Genomic DNA, 15,879 nt, shown 5'->3' on the forward strand with positions numbered 1-15,879 from the left:
TACACTGGTGCCACAGTGGAAGGTATCCTTTCTTTATTTGTTCACGTGTCCCCCACACATAGTTACCTTTTCTCAGCAGACCTCTCAAGGTGTTTCCAGCAGTTGGAATCTCGGACGCCAAGGCCTCTGTTGCATCCTGTGGAGTCAGATGTGACTATCCCCTGCTCCTCTGGCTTCATAACCTTCTGCATCATGGCCCCAGCACCACGCCAGGTTTCACAGGAAGTGGAGTCCTTGCCCTGTGTGCCCTGCTGCAGATCTACAGTACACAGGGCTAACCTTGTGCTGACGTTATGCCTGCCAACTACCTTGTGCCTTTGCTGGGCCTAGAAGGCTGTCCTGTTAACAGCCAGGAGTGACACCAGTCTGCAGAGCTGCAGGAGAGGGAGTTGCTGGGAGCCAGATAAAGCCAGGACTTCAAGGGTGTCCATCTATACTGACCCTGCCCCAAGAGGCCAACTCTACTGGGATTAGAGGTCGTGGGAATGGAACTGTTGAGAGAAGGAAAGACAGGAAGGGTTGGGGAAGTCTGAGATGACTTAGGTAGTTACGTCAGGCCCCAGATGGGGATGCCATCAAGGAAAGGGAAGCAGGAAGATGCTTAAAGGATTGGAGGCCGAGACAGCTGGGAGAAGGCCGTGGATTCTGAGCAAGAGCTCGCGGGGCTTGTCTCTCCTTTGCCCCGACTCTGTTCCCCCTTCCTTCCCCTTTCCCTCACTTCCCCCTTTTAAGGATAAGACACTGAATAGTTTGATTATTGCTTTCTTTTGGTCATGGAAGGATCTAGTAGGGGAGAGAAAAGAGGAATGCATCAGGATAGGGAAAGCTCAGAAAGCTGTGGATAGGAGCAGATACTCTAGGCTTAGACAGAGGGAGGAGAAGAGAAAGGAATCTGTGCTTGGGGGCCACCTTTCTTATGAAGGCAGGAAGAAGGGTGAGGATCCCGCCAGGTTGGTGTTGGGAAAGAAGTCAACCAGCAATAGACAGTGGGCTTAGTCAGGAGGAGGAGTTAATGGGGGTCAGGGTGTTCTTCACACAGGGGAGGAACAAAGGTTGCCATTTGCCAAATACCATTTCACAGTTTTGAAATGGCAAAGAAAATTTTAAAAGCTCTTTCATAAATATTTATGTCTGTTACTTTGGTATTATCCTCTTAGAGCAGAGTCTAGCAAGCAGTTAGAACTGAATGAATAATTAATTATAGATGCATGGCTTATTGGAGGGGAAGATCAGAAGTTCTTGTGTTAGAAAATTGGACTCATACGGCTGGTGTTGTGGTTTAGAGGGCAAAGCTGCCGCCTGCAGTGCTGGAATCCCATATAAGTGCTGGTTCATGTCCCGGCTGCTCCACTTCTGATCCAGCTCCTTGCTGATGGCCTGGGAAAGGCAGTGGAAGATGGCCCAAGTGTTTGGGCACCTGCCACCCATGTGGGAGACCTGGATGAAACTCCTGGCTCCTGGCCTCGGCCTGGCCCAGCCCTAGCCATTGCAGCCCTCTGGACAATGAACCAGTTAGTGGAAGATCACTTTCTCTGCCTCTCCCTCTCTGTAACTCTGACTTTCAAATTAATCAATCAGTAAATCCATCAATGAATAAACTCAAATAAACTTTCATTAAGTGAGAGTGAGAGCACATACATAATAACTGAGGTCTTTGGAAAGGTCGGTGCTAAACAAGTTGTGGTCTTTTCTGCCCAGGTGATTCATGAACATGGGTTTTGCCTTAATTATTTTTTTAAGATTGATTTATTTAGGGGCTGGCACTGTAGTATAGTAGGTTAAACCTCCTCCTCCTCCTGCAGTGCCAGCATCCCATGTGGGTGTTGATTCAAGTCCCAGCTGCCCCACTTCCAATCCAGCTCCCTGTTAATGACCTGGGAATGCGGTGGAAGATGGCCCAAGTGCTTGTCTCCCTGCACTCATGTGGGAGACCTGGAAGAAGTTCCTGGCTCCTGGCTTCAGATAGGCCCAGCTCAGGCTGTTGCAGCCATTTGGGAAGTGAACCAGTAGATGAAAGACACCCCCCCCCCCCCGTCTCTCCCTTTCACTGTAACACTGCCTCTCAAATAAAAATGAGCAAATCGTTATTTTTTTTTTATAAAATTTTATAAAGGATTTATTTTTATTTGCAGAGAGGGACTTAGGGAAAGGGGGGGAGGGGGCTAATTCCCCAAATCGCCGCAATGGCAAGGGTTGGATCAGGCCAAAGTCAGGAACCAGGAGCTTCTTCTGGGTCTCCCACATGGGTGGCAGGGGCCCAAGCACTTGGGCCATCTTCTACTTTCCCAGGTGCATTAGCAGGGAGCTGGATTGGAACTAGAGCAGCCAGAATTTGAACTGGCACCCATTCAGGATGCTGGCAGTGCAGGCAGCAGCTTAACCTGCTATACCACAGTGCTGGCCCTAGTCTTTCATTTTTCAGTAGATATGGGAAAGCCGCCGAAGGTTTGGCATAAGTGATTTTGCTATGTAGATGGCTGAGGTGGATACTGAACTGCAACAGATGAAGCCTTTGCTGAGGAAGAAAGGGCATGTCCCAGAGACCTTTGCCTAGATGGAATTCCTCGTGCCCCTGGAAGCTAAGAGTTTAGGGAAGTGTATTATTGTGCTGTTACAAATAAAAATTTACCTCTGAATGGAAAAGATGTGTAAAACTTGACCTCTCTTTTTTAAAAGTTGAGAGACCTGGGTTAGAACCGTAATTTTGGTGAGATTTTGTATGTGGCTTTGGAATCTTGGTTTTCGTGGGGAGCTGATAAAACTGAACTGTGCGGAGGCTCTCGTCCTCTCTGACTCGCACTCTCCACAGGAGGTTTTGTCTAGAGAATCTGCTGAGTACAGAGCCTGAAAACTCAGAACAGGCCTTGTGTGTGCACGGGGTGGGAATCTTCCGAGGCCCCCTGTCTCCAGTTCAGCTGACCAAACACTCACTCTGCTCAGATAGGCTTTGTTACCTGGAGTGCCTGTTAGTGACTGCACACTTTGTAGTATGAATGAGAATACTGGAGCCTCTTGGCACTCCCGGGTGAGCTGGAAAACAGGGATGCTGGGCTGAAGCTCCCCAGGGGAGAGTTTTCCAGCATGCTTGGGTGACAAGGTGAGCCACGATTGGGTTTGAGACTTACTGCCATTTGCTGTCCACCGTGTGGCCATTCTGGGAACACCTGGAGGTTCTGTGGCATCACTGACACATGGAATAAAGTCCTTGTGGAACTGTTTTCCTTCAGGCTGTCCGTCGGCTCCGAGTGAGCCTGCTGCAAGCGCCTCGTATGGCATCTGTGGTCGGAGGTCTGAGAGCTGAGGTGACCTCAGAATCTTACCGTGCAGTGTGTACTCGTGTCACTGATCACTGTGCCAGTGCAGACTCCCTATGATGGCCCCCTCACAGAGGGCACATCACAGTCTTAAGGTGTTTTTTTGTTTTGTTTTGTTTTTAAATTTATTTGAAAGACAGAGTTACAGAGAGAGGTAGAGACAGAGAAAGGGAGGTCTTCCCTCCACTGGTTTACTCCCCCAAAGGACCGCAGCAGCCAGAGCTGAGCCAATCCGAAGTCAGGAGCCAGGAGCTTCTTCTGGGTCTCCCAGACGGGTACAGGGGCCCAAACACTTGGGCCGTCTTCCACTGCTTTCCCAGGCTATAGCAGAGAGCTGGATCGGAAAGAGGAGCAGCCAGGACTAGAACTATCGCCCATATGGGATGCCGAGGATTTAACCTGCTGTACCACAGAACCGGCCCTTTAAGGGTTGTTTAAAACTATTTCTCAGGAGAGTTAGGACATGTCTTCATTTGGAAATGTACAGTCTGTTGATGAAGGCGGATGATAAAATGTGCATAGTTTAAGTTAGTTTTCATGTGTCTTACCAGTGTCATTTCTTTTTTTAAAGATTTATTTATTTGAAAGTCAGAGTTACACAGAGAGAGGAGAGGCAGAGAAAGAGAGAGAGAGAGGTCTTCCATCCGCTGGTTCACTCCCCAATTGGCCACAACAACTGGAGCTGCACTGATCTGAAGCCAGAAGCCAGGAGCTTCTTCCAGGTCTCCCACACGGGTGCAGGGGCCTAAGGACTTGGGCCATCCTTTACTGCTTTCCCAGGCCACAGCAGAGAGCTGGGTCAGAAGTGGAACAGCCGGGTCTTGAGCTGGCGCTTCAGGCCAGGGCGTGAACCTGCTGTGCCACAGCACTGGCCCCACCGGTGTCATTTTTAAGATGCCACCGTTATGAAAATCATAACAAATTACAGGCTGGCAATTTAGTATTCTGTTCCTCTCTGTCCATCCCCAAGTTGTATAATTTTACTTTTGAGAACTTCCTCACAATCTCTGCCTAATAAGGCAGTGTGTGTGGAATCCTAGTGGAATCTAAGCTCTCCCAGCACTCACGCTGGGGCCAGATTGTGTTGCTGCTGGAGTAAAAGCTAGGCCTGGACTGTGCTCCTGGCTTTGAAGCATCACAAGCAAGAATGCAGAGTAGGGGCAAGTTCCCTGGGCTGCACCTCCTCCTGCACCCTCTTCTCCCATCACCCTGCTTGGGGTCTTCCCCCCACCACCAGTTGTATCTCTGCTCCCCTTCTCCCACACGTTCTCCCCAGGCATTGGGGTGGGGGGCTGCAGTGATATGGGGAGAGCACATGAGGGTGCAAGTCCCAAGTTTAATTTTATTTATTTATTTATTTATTTTAATTTTTTTTGACAGGCAGAATGGACAGAGAGAGAGAGAGACAGAGAGAAAGGTCTTCCTTTTTGCCGTTGGTTCACCCTCCAATGGCCGCCGCGGTAGGCGCGCTGCTGCCGGCACACCGTGCTGATCCAATGGCAGGAGCCAGGTGCTTCTCCTGGTCTCCCATGGGGTGCAGGGCCCAAGCACTTGGGCCATCCTCCACTGCACTCCCGGGCCACAGCAGAGAGCTGGCCTGGAAGAGGGGCAACCGGGACAGGATCGGTGCCCCGACTGGGACTAGAACCCGGTGTGCCGGCGCCGCAAGGTGGAGGATTAGCCTAATGAGCCGCGGCGCTGGCCCAAGTCCCAAGTTTAAAAGGTTGTGTGTAATGAGTAGCCCCTGCTGCAGAGTGAAGAGTTCAGGACACAGGTACAGCTCAGTGATTTTTACTTTGTTCAATTAGTGTTGTCTATTTGATAACATTGGCTTTCTTTTCTTGCCTCATCTTGGTAATGAATGTTCCCTATTGCCCCAAAATTAAATAAGTGAAAGCAGTAGGCTTTCAAAAAGTAGATGGACATAAATGACAGACCTGAGAAGTGAATGTATGGAACTAGAAAGTGAACGGATAGATTGTGAGTACTGTTGTATAAAGGATTTCTCTGTATTTATTCTTGTAATTTTTAAGCTAGCAAATCAGCTAAAAGAAACATTTACTTTTTTTCTGGTACAGTTTGCCTTAGAAATGTTTTTGTTTGTGCTAATAATTGGGACTGCTAATTTGAAATAAATAAACTAATTCTGTTCATTGTGGATTATATTATGAAATAGTACTTTCACTGTGCAATATTGCTGACTTAAAATATGTGAAAAATGGTTATTGTTATCATCTTCCCCATCATTTCTGTGAACACTGTTTATAAGTCAAGCTTAATTTTCTTTACACAGTTTCTCAGGAGTAGCAGTGACTACTGTTTTCATGGGTGGGTGCTTGGGAGGCAAGTCATGGAGTAGGTGGTCTGGTGCCACGCTTTTGAATTAATATTGATTTTATATGTCTGTGACTGTCGATTCTAGGAGCATTGTTTACCCACACGTCGGACTGTTCTGCCCCTTGTCCTATGGTTAGCTGAGGATGTATAGTTTTGTGGATAGAAGGTTTCCCTTAGCCTCAGGTAGCAAAAGTTTAAGGAGCTCATTCACAGTTTTTTGCTTTGGGACTCATGGAGGTTCTCACAGGTGCATCACTGAGAGGGGACAGAGAGCCATGGCACACACTAGAAAGAGTAGCCACTATCATATCCACCTTTGTTTCTGCCCTGATATGTGGGAGCTACAGTTTTTGGTTATTATTATTTATTTATTTTATTATTATTATTATTTTTTTCATAAAAACCCCAGGAAAGCTCAGCAAACAAACCAATAGCTCCCCGCATGTGCACACATGTTCACGCAGATCAAAAGTCCAGCAGGCTGTAGTTTGGAAGCCACTCATCTCGCTGTGTCGTGGCTGGTTGGGACTGGTGCCCTGGTAGTGAGCAAAGACATACTTTATCACTGGCACTGTAGACAGCCAGTGCCTGCAATGGGGATTGGCTTACAAGATGAGCTGTGTTTTTTATTCCTGAACTGGGGTTGGTCCCAGAGTTGGCTTTGTAACAGTTTCTCAAGGTGGCTGGTTGTATCAGGAGAAGATGATTAAGGTCTAGTGGGAAACATTGGGTTTGTACTGACAGCTGAAGGATAGTGGTGTCCTTCGGGCCCAGTTGTATCTTGAAGAGGTTCTGTGTAACAGAAAGCTGATGCCCTGGGGTGGTTTTTGGTAGTGTAAAAATGCAGTTCTGTGTATGAGAAGGGAATGTAACCTTATATTCAGTGTTTTAGAAGCTATTTCAGGCTATTTCCTGAAATAGTTTTTCAGTCAGTAGAAGAGATAACTATTTCTTGGTGGGGATGCACAAAATTCATTTCCAGACGTCCAGCTGGATGAGCTGACCTAAGGGCTTCCCTGTTGGTCTATCCTAAGAGGCATTGTGGGCATCTCTCTCTGCAGCTGTGTTGGCACTGATGACGCCATACCTCCAGAGCCGCAGGCAGCATCCAGGCAGCCAGTCCTCCTGTGCGGAAAGTCTGTGTGCCCAGGGGCTTTTGCAAAACTCAGGAATTACTCACTGTTAGCCGACTACTTTGTATTTGATTATTTCCTGAGAGCTGAACAATGCAGTGAAGCTGAAAAGCCCTCCCTTCCCAGCAGCAGAGAGAGAGAGAGAGAAGCAGGTGTGACAAACACGCCCCTGGTGGCCTAGGCCAGGGGACTTGGGAAGCAGAGCTATGCCTTTTCTTTTGTCTACTTCTTGGAACCCTTGAGACTGCTATGTGGCAACCTGAAAATTGGACTCCTGGAATTCTTGGATTTATGGGTACTAATTTTTAATTATTGTAAGTAATATGAGATGTTAGCTGACCTCACATGGTTTTCCCTCCATGCAAGGGTGCTAGGTGCTTTTTACATTTATTGGTTGGGATTGTGTTTCATAGTGAAGATTCAGCCCTTCCTGGGTCTTAGTGCTGCTGCTCACCTGCCTCACCTGGTCCTGGCCTTGCTAGCACAAATCACTGCTCACTAATGCTTGTCACACATTTGGCCATAGGTACACTCAGGAAGTCTCCAAATGGTAGATTGTCTAAAAATAGAAATCAAGGGCACTTTTGCATAAAGTGAGCCTTGGGCATACCTGTTTTCTCAAATTTCTTTTCCTAAATTAAATTGGAGCCATACTTGTTGTGAACATTGCAGAAGGGCAGTAGAAATGCCCAGCACCATAAGCAAAAACACCTATCCTCATCTATCCCTACTGTGTGACTGACTGCTGCTGCCCTGCGCCTGCCTGAATGTTAGTGTTGTCCATGAGAGTCCCAGGTGGAGAGGTGGGCCCACCCAGCTCACAGCCCAGGGGAAGCTGGTGGACTGGCCTATTTCACTAAGTGTAGTTTTCCAGTTGCATTTCTATGGTCAGTGTTTCTGAGGGCCTGCAAAGTGAAATATGCAAATGTCTAAGGGCTCTAAATTAGAAAGTAAACATCCTTTTCCAATAGTTTTTTCCTAGAATAAAACAAAACAATAAAATGACTGCTAAAAAATTATTGTGGAAAGAACAGCTGACAAAAGGGAAAGAGAAATAGCAAAGACAAAGAGAGATTTAATTCCTCTCTTGTGAATCTTCTAGAGGATTTCTAACAATACAATCATGTATTTTTTAGATTCAGTAAACTCACACTTAAAAAGATTTATTTATTTATTTATTTATTTATTTGGAAGAGTGATAGAGAAAGGGAGACACAGAGAGATCTTATCTGTTAGCTCACTCCCTCATTGGTCACAACTGGAGCTGGGCCAAGCCAAAGCTAGGAGCCAAGAGCTTCATCCTCATCTCCCATGTCATCCACTGCTTTCCGAGGTGCCACAGCAGGGAGCTAGATTGGAAGTGGAGCGTCTGGAACTCTAACCAGTGCTCCAATGGGATGCTGGCACAAGAGGCAGCTTATTGCACTGCACCACAGCTAATGGGGGGGGGGGGCCCACCCACCCCCTGCTATTTTTGAGTGTGTGGTGAGTAGTGTGATGATGTGTGTATGTAGCATAGTTACCTAGTGGAAACAGCATACTGGTTATCCACTCTCGAAGGCTGCCCTCTGTGCAGGGGGTTCCTGCAGTGTTGTTGGGTGGCAAGAGGGGTTGGCTTACGGGAAACCCTTTGATGATGATGATGATGATGATGATGGTGATGATCCTCCTATATGTTCTGACAGTGCTGCTGGGGAAGTTTCTGGAAGCTGGGCTACACTGGAGCTCCGTGCATTGTGGTGGGGTGGGGCCTTAGATTGTGCGTCCAAGGACAGGGTCTGCTGGATGGTATTGTGTTTATGTTTCATCCCTAAAAATATTGAATAAAAGCAAATAAGTGTACATTTACATATACATGGTATCTGTGTTCTGAGTTCTGGGCTTCAAAATAAACCGTTGAGTGTCTTGAATATTCCTTTATCATTTAAATGCTGATAGCAGTGACTTTTTTGTAAAAGGGAAACTTTTGGTGAATGTCTTCATTTATGCCCCTGTGCAAGTCCTGAGGTCCCTGACTGTTCCCAGGTGTGACGCTGTCACCTGAGGATTGCTGATAATGCATACATCTGACTGTCTGACTCCTGGCAGTTTTGATGACATTTTAAGAGATCTTGCCTGACTAAATTTAGATTTGGAGAAGAACTAGAAATCAGCCAGTCACAAGTTTGGATTCTTCAGAATCTCTCATCTGTCTGAGGCCTTCTTTTAGAGAAAATGGACCTTTGGATTAATGTTATTTGGATAGAACTAATGTGCTGAAAATTGCTCTAGAATTGAGGGTGCTCTCCTGATTCTGGTCGTGCATGGACTCGGCCGTGGGGCATGGGACCATGTGGGTCCCCACTCTGGTTCTGGTGTTTACCACTTGTCACTCAGTGCATATCCAAATCTCACCATTGGATTCTTGCCTGAGGCCAGTTGATGAGAAATTTCAACATGCTGCCGTGCAGAATGCATCATTCATTGTATTTCCCCATAGTTCTTTCCCTAACTTATTTGAAAATTATGTGGGGAAATGGACATGTTTATGTATTTGTAAGAATTAATTGACTCTAATGATGGTAAAAACAACTGTGGATACAAGGTCACTGGTTTTGTGTTCTATCAATTTAGAAACTCTTGCCTTTGTTGCAGTGAAATGTTGGAGAATCGTACACTCTTGTCTTCATTCTGCCTGCGTATAATTACTGTGCTGAGATCATGTGGGATTTCAACACTTGGGAGTATTGCTTCTAGTTGCTTCTTACCGGCTGGCCTTGCAAATGGAGTTTAATGTTTGTTAAAGTAGGATACCCTCATGTAAAGTGGCTCCCAAATGCAGATTATTTTCTCAAACCTAATTTGTAGACATTTAGAAAAGGAGAAGCTATCTAGCTTGGATTTTTCTTCCATGTTAAAATAATGGTAAAATAACCAGGTGATGACATCTGTGACTATATACCAATTGTTGTTAGTAAAACTATCAATAGATGTAAAATATCAGAACAAAGTTTGTGTAACTGAGGGACACAGATTAGTTATGGGGAAATCAGATCCCGACTGGCCTGAGGAGAGCGCTGTGGCCTGCCTGAGGGTCTGAGTGAGCAGCGATGCAGCATGGCTCTCGGGAGCCTGTGTGCGGTGGCTTGCTGAGGGCCTCGCCGGCAGGTGCCTTGCTAGAGCAGCTTGTCTTTGTGCAGACTGAACGTTGGCGAGCTGATGCCCGAATGAGCCCTCTCTGGTTCTCTTTTCTCCAGTCTCGCCGGTGATCATTAAGGAATGGGCAGCTTACAAAGGGAAGTCTCCTCAAACTCCGGAACTGGTGGAAGCCCTGGCCTTCAGGGAGTGGACCTGCCCCAACTTGAAGAGGCTTTGGCTGGGCAAGGCAGTGGAGGACAAGAACCGCAGGATGAGGGCCTTTCTGGCTTGCATGCGGTCAGATACTCCTGCCATGCTGAACCCTGCCAACGTGCCCACCCACCTCATGGTGCTCTGCTGCGTCTTACGGTGGGTGGCGAGCCGAGTGTTCGGTGGGGTTGGGGGAGGCACCTGGGACCAAGCAGGGGCTGGGGCATGGTGTGGAGCATTCTGAAAAGGACTTATTAGGGATGAATTGTAAGCATTACAGAGTGTACACCAGGCAGGGTTTTTTTCTTTTATTTTTGTTTTTGTTTATGATTTATTTATTTATTTATCTGAGAGGTAGAGTTACAGACAGAGAGGGGGAGATCAAGAGAAAGAACTTCCGTCTGCTGGTTCACTCCTCAAATGGCCACAACAGTTGAGCTGAGCCGATCCAAAGCCTGGAGCTTCTTCCAGGTCTCCCACGTGGGTGCAGGAGCCCAGGCACTCGGGCCATCTTCCACTGCCTTCCCAGCCCATAAGCAGAGAGCTGGATCGGGACACAAACTAGAAGAGGAGCAGTTGACACATGGGATTCTGGCACCACAGGTGGAAACTTAGCCTACTACACCACAGCACTGGCCCCTGGTTTACTTAGATCTTGTGGATCATGTACTCCTAGGGCTGTGGTGAGTTTGTTTGAGGTTGGGATCCAGTGCTGTTACTCACTTCATTGTTCACATTGTCAGCTCTGGCCTTAGCAATCTCAGGTTGGCCCAAGGGACCCTTAACACTATCTGGGGGCTTCTCCTTGCTTCCTGGCCCTGCAAGATGCTTCTGTGCACCTTGTGTCTCCCCACTCTGGGGAACAGCCTAGTCCCAGTTGTGAGCCCTGGACCTTGCTGATGTAGACACTGCTGGCTCTTTGCTGACATTCGCATTCATGGATGTTTATTAAGTTTCTAGGGTTTGTTGATCTGGTTTGGTTTTGAAACAATGTAGGAAAAAATCACAACCACAGAAAGCTTTTTTTTTTATTCCATACTTCAGTGTGATTTTTTAATAACATTTTCCTACATAACCACCATGTGGCCAATAGAACCAACCTACCTGGATTCTTTGGTTTATCCTGTCTCATACCAATATGCTTTCAGGGGTTCCTGACCAGAGGGCACACAGCTCTGTGTGTCCCGTGAGGCAGGACTCTGGTTCTGAGGGCACAGGGTGGTTGTGTGGTGTGTGGGGTTACTCCCTCTTCTGTGACTGCTGCAGGTTTTGGGAACCTTGACAGCTGGAACTCCTCTTCCTTGGTGACCCTCAGAATATACTCTTCACTTGTTTGTTTATTGTTTATTTATTTAAAATTTTTTTGACAGGCAGAGTTAGAGACAGAAAGGTCTTCCTTCCACTGGTTCACCCCCAAAATGGCTGCTATGACCGGCGCGCTGCGCCAATCCAAAGCCAGGAGCCAGGTGCTTCCTCCTGGTCTCTCTTGTGAGTGCAGGGCCCAAGCACTTGGGCCATCCTCCACTGCCTTCCTGGGCCAAGCAGAGAGCTGGACTGGAAGAGGAGCAACCAGGACAGACCCCGGTGCCCCGACTGGGACTAGAACCTGGGGTGCCAGTGTCGCAGGCGGAAGATTAGCCTTTGACAGCTTTATGAGGTTTCTTGAATTTTTAAAAATATTTATTTATTTGAAAGGCAGAGCTATAGAGAGAGGTGAGACAGAGAGATCTTCCATCTGCTGGTTCATTCCCCAAATGGCCATAAGAGCCAGGACTGGGCCGGGTCAAAGCCAAGAGCCAGGAGCTTCTTCTGGGTCTCAGGTGGGTGCAGGGAACCAAGCACTTGGACCATCTGCTGCTGCTTTCCCAGGCCATTAATAGGGAGCTAGATTGGAAGTGGAGCAGCTAGAACTTGAACCAGCACTCATATGGGATGCCTGCACTGTGGACTGTGGCTTAATCTGCTGCATACAGCTCTGGCCCCGGGAATTTTGCTTTTTTACTAGTGATGCTGACCTTGGACCCTGGCAAGATAGTGTTGGGTACACGTGCATCCTAAGTGTTACTTGATGACAGCAGTTGAGAGGGACAGGGGACAAATGTCATCCAGATCTGTGGATTACTCAGCAGCAGAGATGCAGGGAGGTAGCTTGAGCAGGTTTGGTGCAGGAGAGGGGGAGGTGGGCAGCGTAGAGCTGAGCAGAGGTCTTTGTGGGGAAATAAGGTGGACAAGGGAGGGACAAGACAGCAGGTGGACAGACGCAGACTGGGATAAGTCCTGCAAGAACTTAAAGTCAGATAGTAAATAACAAGGAGAGAGGACGTGAGGCCCCAAAGCAAGGCTCCCCAGGAATGGTGTTGGCCATACCAGTTGTGTCCTGGTGGTGGTATCGGGCCACCGTTCCCCAGTAACGAAGCAGGGCCCATGCCAACTATGCCCTTTCCATCTCCATGAAGCCCTGGATTTCCCCAGCGTCCAGGCCTCAGGGGCAGTGAGAGAACATCCTTCTCTGGGCCCAGAACAGTGTGGACGTCCTCACCCCTCCACACTATCAAGGTGAGGCCAGGCAAGTCCAGCAGCTCTCCTCCGTTCTCATAGCTGTTGAGCATATCGCTCAGGGTTTCCACATTCTATTCATGTTCAGGAAAGAACATCTGGAGAAAATTCTCCCACAGATCCATGGGTAGGTTTAGCAGCATGGAAAGGGATTTGAAAACTCGCCAAATGCACAGACAGGGAGATCTGGAATCAGTGAGACAACCAAGAGAAGGCTGTTAGCCACCTTCCCCTTAACTCACCTGAGGCTTGCACCTGCTGTTCCAGTATTCTGGTGTTAATCCAGATGTTTCCCTGTGTGCATTCTTTACACTCTGCATTCAGGAAGGTGTTGGTAGGACCTGTGAGGAGGAGGAGGAGGAGCTAAATGTCACCTTTGCCATAGAAAGCCCAGTGGAGGCAACAGCAGATGTCCTCACCAACATAGCTGTGTCACTTCAGCTAAATTGAGTTCCTGGAGCCTTCACTGCCAGGAAAGCAGGACAGATCTTAAGAAATCCAGCCTTTCCCAAAACAGCCTTTTTCTGATTCCAATTTATAAAAGGCTCCTATGGCTGGGGGCTGGGGAAGAGTTAATATTTATTCATTGACCTTGAAATTGCATTTTCTTCCTACATTGTCACATAATTTTTCCATGCAGTATATATGCTGTCTGTACCTCAATTTCCCCACCTCTAAAAGGGGGTATTAATGATTCTTGCCACAGCGTTGCTGGGTGGTGAGTGAGCCATTGTGTGTGAGATGCTTTGACCCAGTCTTGGAGCCAGCAAGTGAGCAGGCCTTGCAGTGGGAACTGGGAATGTAACAGACAGTGTGTCTCTCAGTGAGAGATGATTGAATGACTATATTCACACACAGTAATGATCTCTCAGTGGATATAGTTATCACAGGAACACACTAGGGCTGAGTGTCAACCCTGCCCCTGGCTTTTGTTGGTCACTCAGTAGATAGATGAGACAGCTTTGCTGATCCTGCCATGGCACTCAGGACTCCCTGAGTCATTTGCCAGAGATCACATGGAAGTTGGTTTTTAGTTGTTGCTTTAGTCATCACTGGGCAGCTTGATTAGGGCAGAGAGTTGGGGGCTGTTGGACTTGCAGGAAGGTTTGTAACAGCCATGGAGGTTAGCTGTTCATTAGTTGATGGCAGATAACATGTGGGCTGTGCCCTATACATGGGCCCAGGGTGCTTGTTATTTCGGTAGTGCAAGGTGCCAAGGGAAGCCTGCACCTGCAACTTCCCAGCACGTACTCTTTCTAGCTGATGATATGGAAGGTGATTTCCTTTCAGCTGCCCATACCAGTGCACCCATTTTGAAGGCCGCGCTTCAGTGACCACCCTGGGCAGTGCCTTCCTCAAGTCCCTACCTCCCCATGGTCCTCCATGTACCATCACAAGAGCACAGTTGTATCAGAAATCACTGACCAGGGTGGGTCTTTGGCCTAGCCACTAAGATGTGGGACAGGGGGTCTACATCACACTGCAGAGTGCCTGGGTGTGATTCCTGACTCCAACTTCATGCAGACCCAGGGAGGCAGTGGTGATGGTTCAGGTTTAAGTGATTAGGTTCCTGCCACCCACATGGGAGTCCTGGATCCAGTTTGCAGCTCTGGAGAGTGAACCAGGAATTGGGAACTTGCTCTCTTTCTGTCTCTCAAATAGTTGTTTTTTAAGAATTAAAAAAATACAAAATTACTGATCATCTCATTCTGAGCATGCACTATTTTTACTCTAAATTAAAACATTCCCTTCAGCCCAGATGGTGATTGTGTTTTTGTTTGTAATTGGCTCCATGAAGCGAAAAGAGCAGGGCTGCATGAGAAATCCTGATTCTTGGGTAGCTCCTGTCCTAACCCTGACTCACCCTGACCCTGACCCCACATTGACTCAGACCCTCCTACCAGGTGTGCTGTGTAATGGGTGGCCATTCAGTTAAATACCAATGATTTGTGTCCCATACCAGGTATATGGTGCAGTGGCCAGGAGCTCGAATACTACGGCGTCAGGAGCTCGACGCCTTCCTGGCCCAGGCGCTGTCCCCCAAGCTCTACGAGCCAGATCAGCTGCAGGAGCTCAAGGTAACGTATCCTCCTCTTTTCATGATCCTGGGAAGTCTGGCTTTTTTTTGACTTGGTATGACGCAGCTCACCCTCCCAGGCAGGAGAGCCCAATGCTCTGAACTGGTGACACCACTGCAGGGTGAACTGAGGGCTCTCAGGGCCGGGGGACATTCCTTTCTAGTTAGAGATTTGCCATCCCCAGTTTGGAAGCAGTCGATTCCACTTCTGTCAGGGAAAGGTTTTTCTTTGTTTACCAATGGATATTTATTCTTGTTTGTCTTATCAGGAAATAAACTGGCCTTTTTTATTTTAGGAGGGGATTCCAAACCTGAGGTGAGGAGGGCTTGATCTTAAGAATTTCGTAACATCTAGTCAGGATTCTTTTTCTTATTTCATCCCATTGTTCCTAGTTACAATTCTGGTTTTCTCTAAAAAGTGCTCTTTGCCCTTCTGGTATTGTAAAATCCCTTAAGCCACTTGAAGGACGGTGTGACCCCATCATCCCGAAGCCCGTTTAGTCAGCATTTAACATCATATTCCTTTTAATTTTGCCTTCTAGTAATTCCTTTTGTTCTTTAATTGTTTTGACAACATTGATTTTTCTCTGAGTTGTCACCTAATTTTTTAGTGTGCTTGTCTTTTCAGTGCACTTTTATTGATTGCTGTGTTCGCCTGGTTGTAATTGCTTTCTAATTTCTATATTGTATTTTCGGAAGGCCAAGATGTTTCGAAGTTAGCTAAACTCATAGATCTGCTTTTTCTTTTTACTGTGCAGGGTTTAATTTTTGGTTTGCCATCAGTTTTGTTTTTTTTGTTTTCTGTTTTTCATGAAGTTTGATTTGTAATCAGTTAATCTCTTTTGACAAACCCGCCTTCCCTTGTAGATCTTTTTGTCGTTCTTTACGAAGGCGTTCTTTCCCTGCAGAGGAATTTTAGGCTTGCTTCCTAGGGTGTTAGTGTTTACCAGTTGGAGCTCAGTAAATGTCTGGTACTCCCCAGATTATTGTATTACATTGAGTATTTGGTGTTGAGACCCTCCTCAACTGTGTGCAGCTCACCTGAGGCTCTGAAACAAGATATATAAAAACCAGCACATGGGATAATTGACCCCAAATTGTATTCTTTACTTTGCAGATCCAGTTTCTGTTTTCT

At 47.2% G+C, this 15,879-nt stretch overlaps 1 protein-coding gene across 2 annotated transcripts in view; it reads left to right on the forward strand.

The window, feature by feature from the left end:
- FAM120A (family with sequence similarity 120 member A) overlaps nucleotides 1-15,879 on the forward strand; it is a 116,020-nt gene that overhangs the window by 80,400 nt on the left and 19,741 nt on the right. For both annotated transcript variants that reach the window (XM_062208511.1, XM_062208512.1), the window contains exons 11-12: nucleotides 10,021-10,270; nucleotides 14,631-14,745. In XM_062208511.1, the coding sequence (XP_062064495.1) occupies nucleotides 10,021-10,270; nucleotides 14,631-14,745 (365 nt within the window). The remainder of the gene's footprint in view (nucleotides 1-10,020; nucleotides 10,271-14,630; nucleotides 14,746-15,879) is intronic.

Source organism: Lepus europaeus, chromosome 12, assembly GCF_033115175.1.
Source record: "Lepus europaeus isolate LE1 chromosome 12, mLepTim1.pri, whole genome shotgun sequence".
In the NCBI taxonomy this organism is placed as follows: Eukaryota; Metazoa; Chordata; class Mammalia; order Lagomorpha; family Leporidae; genus Lepus; species Lepus europaeus.